We start from the raw sequence: 9,280 nt of genomic DNA on the forward strand, positions 1-9,280 counted from the left end.
AGACGCCTAAACAGATGCAAAATGCCATGGTATACAACTCCGGCATCATCTGGACTTAGGAACTTTGATGTTTTGAAGGTAAAGTATCATCCACTAATATACTTCAAGACATTTTATTCAACTTCTTTAGCTTTTTGGTGTAGACAGTAGACTTCACTATGTAAATGATATAGATGAATCTTCAAGTTTATAAGCCCTCTTCATTTGTAACAGGATTGATCCCTCAAACTTCTGTAAATTACAACACGATATCGAATAATACAGTTACTTTATCAAGGAACAAAAGAAGTACTTAGTGGAGGTTGCCACTCGGTTTGAACTATATCTGCTGGATCTTTTCTTATGGTTAAAACTAGAGCTGTAGAAAGTAGAATTCCTCGTGTCAATATCCTCTCTGGTTGCTGCTTGTGATAGTCGAAAGACAGCCGTTACACGGATCGTTATGTCTTATAGCTGATATAAGCCCACTGCGCAGGGTGGATGCAGCACATTGGCAACGAGTTCATCTAAACCCTGTATTTTCGATGCAGGACCTAGGTTTATATATGTGAAAATCTACTGAAATTCCAACGATATTAGATCCGAACCCAGAATGCTATAAGTACAATGAGCTCAGTGCTAATAATTTTACTAGTGGAACCATCAAGTTTAAATCCTAATTCAGCCCCTGTCACTTGAAACTATCAATATTTGGATGTTAACTTTATTTCCAGGGCCATTCTTTAGATAAGCTATTGCGAAAACCCGTCAATGGGATAATTTCTAAGTTTTTTTTTAATTTTTTATTATAATGGTGAAATTCTAGCCAGTTTGTACATACCATAGCTCTTTCACTAGGTATGTGTTACCCCTCGTAAGTATAAGTACCGAATAATCAAGGCTTAGGTAGATAAAAGACATCACTTAGCGGTTGTTGCCTCAGATAGTCTTCTTGCAAATAATGTTCTTATGGTAATGTAGAATTATTTATAGAATTTTTTAGATATGAGATGAAATTTTTGACATGTTGAGACTGAAAGAATTCTTGCAGATCTATGGTAATGTAGATGCAATTAACAAAATTCAATAGATCATTCTTGTGACTATTGTAATCTATAGAGTGAGAAGAATATCAGAAAATTATAATTTCACCAGAAAATTATAATTTCATAAGAGCATATCAGCACATTATATTTACAAGGTACACTGATTTAATTGGTCTAGCTAGGGGTTACATTCCATACTTCTATTCATATTTTCCTACATGAACTCACAATTTCCACATACAAAAATATCAGGACTTTTGCATATACTTCATCTATCTATTAAAGTGTGTATATATATATATATATATATATTTTAAAAAGAAAGACGCCTTTCTCCATACTCTTGTTAAAACTACGAAAAAAAGTTATCAATTAACGCTTATTATAAGTTCGATCTGCAAAATCTTCACAAGCTTTCTCACAAGTTGCAACAGTAGAACCTGGAACTGCGAGGCATGTTGGCATGCATTCTTTGGCCTTATCTGAGAGTTCTGCTGCTATTGCTACATTTGCATTTTGTATCAACACAACTAGCATGCAAATTAGAAACAAAGTGGTGAAAAAATAATTCTTAATTTTTGCCATTGCAATTAGTTAGTTTCTTAATCTTTGAAAAATTAGTAAGTTTTGAGACTAGAATAGAATTGTGTGTCGATCGATTTATAGCATGTAGGTAAGGTAATCCATTATTATCTCCTTATCTACTTCCTTCCCACATATCCTAAACAACCAATATTTGGTGGCATGTAGACAATATTTCAAAAAAAGAAATTCCTTTAGATAATGTTATTTTTAAATTCCTTGTAAATTTACTCTCATCTTGATTTCACCACTTTTGTTGGGAAAGAAATGAAGGAAGAGGAATAAAATTTTGATTTTTGTTTGACAAGGGATAGTAATTGACTTTTAAACATTTTCCTTTTTTTAAAAACCTTACGACATATCGTATCGTGAGTGTTACTACATGCTATACATGATTTACATAAAAATACAAAAAAAGTAGTCTTACGCTATTCGAGGTGTTTTTAGACACGAATTTACAAATTGAAGTGTGTAAAAGAATATTTATAAAGAAAAATGTGTAAAAGGAATTTTGTGCAAGTTGAAAGAGTAACGAATGTATTAAACCATATAATTACTCCATGTATTTCATTTTATTAGGCTTAATACATAAGTAACCCGGTAAATTTGTCAGGATATTCCATTTAGATCTAAGCGTTATTTCAATTGAACACCTTAACTTCTAATAAAATGTTCCAATTAAGCACTTTTGGTTTAAATTTTTAGATTTTTTTTTGCGTGTGTTTTCATTCATCTACTAGGTAGTTAAGTTAATCACATAAAATATGTGCGCATCAATCTTAGGTAGTTAAGTTAAACACATAAAATATGTCACATCCTTTAATTATACGCATCAATTTCAAAAAAAATACTTGCGATTTTACGGCTCATTGAGTGCGCACGCCACCAAAGCTTAGGTAGTTAATTGTAATTGTCATCAATCTTGAGACCCTTTGTGCTATACGTGTATCACAATATCCTCCGCTTACGTAGTTGCTATTTTGGTACTGATTCTGAAATCACCCAGCAAATCACTGATGTCACATAGTAATTTTTTTAAAAAAAGTCATTTTGATTATCTCTTTTTGAACATTCTTGAAAAATTCTTTTTGAAATATTATTCGAGCATTTGTTTAGCATATAAAGAGATTTTACACGTCAGATATTGGGTTGGAGTGGGGGTTTTTTGATTAAAATGGGCGGGGTTCAGTGTTTTCTTTTTCTTTTTTTTTTTCTCGTAAAAATCAGGTGTCACGTCATTAAAAAGTGACTAGATACATAGGAGCCGTTTGGACATGTTTTGAAACCAAAACTATGTTTGGACATGCAATTTGGATATCTTAAGTTGTATCTTCTCTTATAGACATAAAAACCGCACAAGTTGTGAAAACTATCAAAACATTCTCAATTCTTATACAATCTTACTAAATGAGCAAGTCATAGTTCATAACAAAATTAATACGCTACTGAAAGGCCTTTCTAAAAAACTCAACATCAATTGATCAAACTTTAGTTCAATAAAAACGAAAATTTAACATGAATAGTAATGAGGTTGGTAGACATGAATAAAGGTTGGTGGAAGTTAATGAGGTTGGTAAATGGTTAGTGGGAGTAATTGTTAAAAATATCTATCAACTTATAGGTCTCTTTTTATAAAATATAAACTTATGGGTCAAATTTTATATTTAAAATTTTTGAAACCATGGTTTGAAACCATGAGATGAAATACATGTCCAAACGTTGGTTTCATCTCATGGTTTCAAACCGCATGTCCAAACGCCTACATAGTTTGAGCGACCTTTTGACTGAATTGGCAAAACATATACTTATGACTTTTCTAATACAAAAGGAAAAAAAATGACATTTTGAGTAGCACTTCTGTGATACAAAAAAAGAAGAAGGTGACTTTGTTACTCTCAAAATTTGACCATTTCTCTTATTCAAAGTTCAAGATAAATGAGTACTATGGATTAGGACATTTTGTTTTTTAAGTTTCTTTCATGTTATGTTTACCTACTTTTTGTCAAAAAGTTCATGATTAAGTTGTGCCAAAAATTTAGATCATTTTTCACTCTCTCTCCTCACCTACCAAACCTCCTCCCAACTCAATGACAAATCAAGAAGGGGATTTGTTGGCTAACAAAGACTTAGTCGCCAAATATTACTATATTTATCTGTCTTATCAACAATCATGAGGCAATAGGGCCAGCATAATCAAACTAATGACCACAAACTAAAGAGCAAAAGGGACAAAACAAAACAATTAGCTACCTAAACCAAAAAGTGCGGGGACAATGAAAGATATTTAACTTGTTGAAGTCGATTTTCTTAATCTCTATACAACATTTTCTTCTTGAAGGAAGCCACAAAAATTTAAAATACAGTTGCTTAAGAACAAGATACAAAATATTATCAATAAGTTTAAAGATTCACAAATTAAATATTCATACAAACCATTAAAAAAAAGTTCCACAAAACCAGAAAAATAACTTAACAAGTAATGTACCAACTCTGTGAAGACAATATCCTTTTTATCGCCTTTCCCCACTTTTTTCCTATGTTGCTCGCATTAGTATTGGATCCTCCAAAAATGCATCATTTTAGAGGATCCGACACGCACTCAGTGGCATTTCTTAAGAGTCAGAGCTCGAGCAACATAACTTTTTTCTCTTAGCGAAGTAGAAGAGGAGCACCATTCCATTCCTTCAAGCAATTAAGCAATGGATCTATCAACTTCCCTTCATTCATAGCTGTGAACACTTTGTCAAATTCTTCACCAGGAGACTGAACTTTCTCACCTGTCAAAAAGTTAGCCCCTAATTCTTCCCTCACAAACTTGTACAATGGGTATGACCTGCATTCTTTAATCCTATTACCAATAGGTGCCTTTCCATTCTCCAAATCACATCTAACACTCTCAATCTCCTTAGGCAAAACAACTCTCAATTCTTCCTCAAATGCACTAATCTTTTGGAAGATTTCAGTGTTAGAATTCTTCAATGCATGATCCACCAAGACTTGTCTTAACTTTTGCATTAAAGGGTAATTAGCACTGCAGCAATCATCAGCATATGCATAAACATATTCTCTATCAGCAATTGTGAGCAAATCTTTCTCACAGAATCTTGATTGGTGAAGTTCACCATTTTGGCCAGTGAACAACACTTTCTTGGCTGCTAAACTCACTGCACTTTTCACTGTGGCCTTGAGATTTTCTTCCAAATGCCTCAAGTCAATGGCTTGGCAAAGCGCTACCAAATAAGTGGTTGACATGAGTTTTAATATGTCAACTGCCTCTGCTGTCTTTCTTGACGAGATTAGGCCTAATGAGTTGACATCTTGGTTGTGTTGTTCAGCACTTTGTACATGGTTAGTCACTGGATTTGCAAGAAATTGGAGCTCGGAACAGTATGAGGCCATTGCGATTTCAGCACCTTTGAATCCATAATCCAAGCTAGGATTCCGTCCCCCGGTGAGATTCGAAGGCAACCCGTTGTTGTAATAGTCATTGACAAGTTCTGAGAATTGTGCAAACATGAGTTTACCAATTGAGGCAAGTGCTAGCCTTGTGTTGTCCATTGACACACCTATTGGTGTCCCTTGGAAATTCCCACCATGCAATGCCTTGTTTCTTGATACATCAATCAAAGGGTTGTCATTAACAGAGTTAATCTCTCTCTCAATCATCTTAGTTGACGATCGAATCACCTCGATTTGTGGGCCTAACCATTGTGGAGATGTCCTAAGCGCGTAACGGTCTTGTTTAGGCTTTTGTAAAGGGTCCATTTCATGGATTTTCTTGGCTTCTTTCACATAGGAACTTCCATCTAAAATGTGTTCCATTATAGCTGCAGCTTCAATTTGGCCTGGATGATGTTTCAATTTGTGTGTCAAATGGTCCGTGAATTCGGGCTTTCCTTGCATAACTTCAGCAAAAATTGCTGATAAAACTTCAGAAAGTATAGCAAGAACGTTGGCATCAAAAAGAACCATTGAGGCCAAGCCAGAGCCAACAGCAGTGCCATTCACTAAAGCTAACCCTTCTTTGGGCTGCAACTCAAAGAAGCCCGTGTCAATACCGGCCCGTTGGAACGCCTTGACAGCGTCCAACAACTCTCCGTTAGGCCCGGTGGCCTTGGAGTTGGCCCGGCCCGTTAAAAGCCCCGCAATGTAGGACAGTGGTACCAAGTCACCAGACGCTGTGATCGTGCCACGGAGGGGCAAACACGGGGTAATGTTGTTGTTGAGCAATTTTGTTATAGCTTCCAAAATCTCAAATCTTATGCCAGAGTAGCCTTGAAGTAGGGTGTTGATCCTCACTACCATTGCCGCCCTCGTGGTGGAGTGTGGCAGCGTGTGGCAAGACTCTGTCCCATTGCCAAAGATTCCAGCATTCAAGAACCTGAAATTCCGTTTAGCAAAATCATCAAGCTTAAGTTGACGTACAAAAATTCTACAAATTCTAACCAAACCTTGAATTTGTCCTATCCAATCAAATATAGGAAAAAATTATCGGATGAATGTATTGAAACAACAACAACAACAACAACAAGCCCAGTATAATCCCACCATGTGGAGAGAGAGAACAGGGTAGAGTGTCTAACCCCCACCCCACCTTGAAAGGCAGGGCGGTACATTTCCGAAAGACCCTCGGCTCAAGAGAGGAAGAGAGAGGAAGACAAGAGGAAAACAAGACAAAAGGTCAGATAGGGCCAAGCATACCGAAAACAATATGATAACACGAATACCAAAAGCGAGAAAGCCATGGTAGAACAGTCCGGAATGAAAGGAGCATTAACTATTATAGATAAATAAAATAATCCAAGTATAACGGCCCAACAAATATAAGCAGCAATCAAATGCATAAACCAAAAGGCAATAAACAAATGAGCAAAACTGCAACTACTATGGTGAAAGGGTAAGCCACCTAGCCTTCTATCCTAATCTGAGTCCTCCACAACCTCCTATCTAAGGTCATGTCCTCGGTGAGCATGAATGTATTGAAACACTACGAATAAATGTTTTCCCTTAAATTTTAGTAAAAGTGCCCGTCTTAGAACATTTTAAACCTTCAAAGGGGTACGATCAACGGCAGTATCAAAATTTTCACTAAAAGAATTACAAAAAAGCTAAAGAGATTCAACATCTACTATATATACATAAAAAATAATTTCACCTTATGTATATAATATAAATTTCCAACAATTTCCAGCGAAAGATTGGATTATGAATTATTAGCATGGACTACTTTAACCTAACAAATTTATGGATGAAATAGGTATAGATGTTCCATCTATTAAAGGCCTCCTTTTTTAGGCAAAAAATTAGACCTAAATATGCAGCTATCATTTATTATGCAAACGAAAAGCAAACGAAAAAAGCAGCTATTGAACTACTTCATAATGTATAAAGACTTTCATGTTGTCAAGTGCACTTGCTCAATTCACGTGGCATGTTCACACCCTCCAAACTTTATTAGATTAATTAAGAATTTTATTTTTGGGGTAAAAATAAATTGAGTAAATTAAATATTAGTAATAAATTAAAAGGAATAAGAAAATGTTTCTTTTTATTTGCATTATACGTGTCTACAACTACTTTTCAAAATCTATGAAGACACACCTAACATATTAGTAATATGGACTTCATTTTATTTTTTATGTTACAACTCCACTATTTTATAAAAATAAATAAATCACCCACTTTTATTCCTGTTTTTCATAATTATCTGTTTGTTGCATTAAATAAGGAAAACTAAAAAATCCTTCGACGAAAGCAATAGCACAATTATTTTTAACGAAGATAAATTTCTATTAATAAATTCGACAATTCAATTTACCCGAGTAAAATTATTATCATGAAAAAATAATAATCTGGTTTCTTTTTCTTGACTTTTACCCCCCATCCTTTTTCTCACATTTAATTTGTTTAGTTATTTATGGAAATGAAGGCTAGCCTTCCTAATTATTAGGTGTTGAGACCACCAAACTTTGTTAGAAGAAAAAGTGGACATTGTTTATACGTAGCTACCTACCTCCTGATGACGTAAAAATTATTTACATAATCAGTTTTAAATTTATCTGCACCACACAAAGAAAAAAAAAATATGAATTTATGTTTGATATTCATAGAGGACGTAAAAACTATTTATACAATCAAGTTTAAATTTCTATTATAATGGAATAATTGTTAATCTATCTATATAATCTAATAAACATGATAAACGACCTATGTTAGACTATGTATATAACTTAAATTCCAAAAAATTATAAAACCCCATAATATTTGGTTCTATTCACTCTTCCAGACAGTAATCAAAAAGGTAAAAGTAAAACTTAATGAGAGACCATTTAGACTATGTATAATAATGTTACGTTGTAGTAATTTGTACTTACCTTATTAGCTCTTTCTGTAGGGCAGCACCTTTGTTGGTCCTTCTATGTGATGTTGCACCAAAACCAGTAGTAACACCATAGCTATCAGTCCCATTTCTCATCCCTTCCATCACCCAATCACTACTAGCCTTGACTCCGGCCCGGGCCGCCTCTGATAGCCGCACGGTCACGTCCTCGCTTGACCGTGCAGCTATGGCGGCCACCTGAGCCACCGTTAGCGTCTCGCCCCCTAGTCGTACCACTGGCTTCCTAAACTCCTCCACCATTTTTTTGACTTCATCAAGGTGGCTACCTTTGAGAGCGTCTGCTGACATGTTCCAATTCAACGGATCTTCTTGTTGTTGTTGTTGTTGATGGCCCTTAATGCAAAAATCTTGTTCATCATGACTAGTATGATCATTACTACTTCCATTGGCATAGTACTCCATTTTTTTATCAAGTACACAATTGGTTAGGAAAACCAAAAATATGTGATGTTTGATGGATATTTGAGCTATAGGTGCAATGTATATATCAACGTTCGCTCTATCCTTTTTTTTTTTTTTTTTTTTTTTTTTTTCTTGGGTCGTTGGAGTTAGGAAATTGCAAAGCTTATGAGTAATAAATTAAGCTGAATTTCCTGAGTTTGTTGAGCCAAATGTTAGGTGTTTAAATAGAATGGGAAATTATACATTGTCATTGAGTGTTGGACTTGGCAGGCCGATGTGTTAGTTGAAGATCAATACCGGCCGTTGGATTGCACATGGGAACGACGGTTCTGATTGAAGACACGTGGAGAACATGAAGGTGGTTGTACATATTCTACTATCTTATAAGTGGGACTAAGCACACAGCAGGTCAACCTGCCTGCTTAGACTTTGGAGGGCAATTTGGTCATTTCGGTAAAATTTAAGCAATATGGTTGGCTTGAAAAAAAAAATTACTGGAGCTGCTATAGAAATTTAATGGTAGTGAAAGATAAAGCTTACAGGAGAATAGCTCACCAATTTCGGGCAGTAATCTCAACCATAATGCATCAATTTTTCTGCCTAAGAGCAGTAGAAAAATTGCAACTCAGGTGACTACTCCATTTGGTAGCAATCAGTTAGGGGTGAGCATGGTACGGTATTAAAAACTTCAGTATGGTAATTTCTATTTTCAGTACTTAAAAATACTATACCATTACCATACCAAATTAATTCATGATTCGTATTTGAAGTTCGGTTTCGTATTTTACGGTAAATCGGTAACCATAGTTTGTTTCATTTCGACTTACATATACTCATATAATTGAGAATTATCACTTCATTTATTTAAGAA

At 34.9% G+C, this 9,280-nt stretch overlaps 1 protein-coding gene across 1 annotated transcript; it reads right to left on the reverse strand.

Annotated features, from left to right (window-relative positions):
• Positions 1-3,873: 3,873 nt before the first annotated feature.
• LOC132068007 (phenylalanine ammonia-lyase 1) lies at positions 3,874-8,579 on the reverse strand. Its single transcript, XM_059461463.1, has 2 exons — positions 7,982-8,579; positions 3,874-5,988 (listed from the first exon to the last, which is right to left on the reverse strand). The coding sequence occupies exons 1-2, from the start codon at positions 8,407-8,409 to the stop codon at positions 4,257-4,259; spliced, it is 2,160 nt and encodes a 719-aa protein (XP_059317446.1). The 5' UTR covers positions 8,410-8,579; the 3' UTR covers positions 3,874-4,256.
• Between the last annotated feature and the right edge of the window lie 701 nt (positions 8,580-9,280).

Source organism: Lycium ferocissimum, chromosome 8 (genome assembly GCF_029784015.1).
Source record: "Lycium ferocissimum isolate CSIRO_LF1 chromosome 8, AGI_CSIRO_Lferr_CH_V1, whole genome shotgun sequence".
Taxonomy (NCBI): domain Eukaryota; kingdom Viridiplantae; phylum Streptophyta; class Magnoliopsida; order Solanales; family Solanaceae; genus Lycium; species Lycium ferocissimum.

Excerpts from the sequence above, each read along its gene's own strand:
- LOC132068007 (XM_059461463.1), bottom strand. The coding sequence starts at position 8,409 with ATGGAGTACTATGCCAATGGAAGTAGTAATGATCATACTAGTCATGAT. Across the intron at positions 5,989-7,981 it reads CTACAGAAAGAGCTAATAAG|GTTCTTGAATGCTGGAATCT; the intron begins GTAAGTACAAAT and ends ACGGAATTTCAG.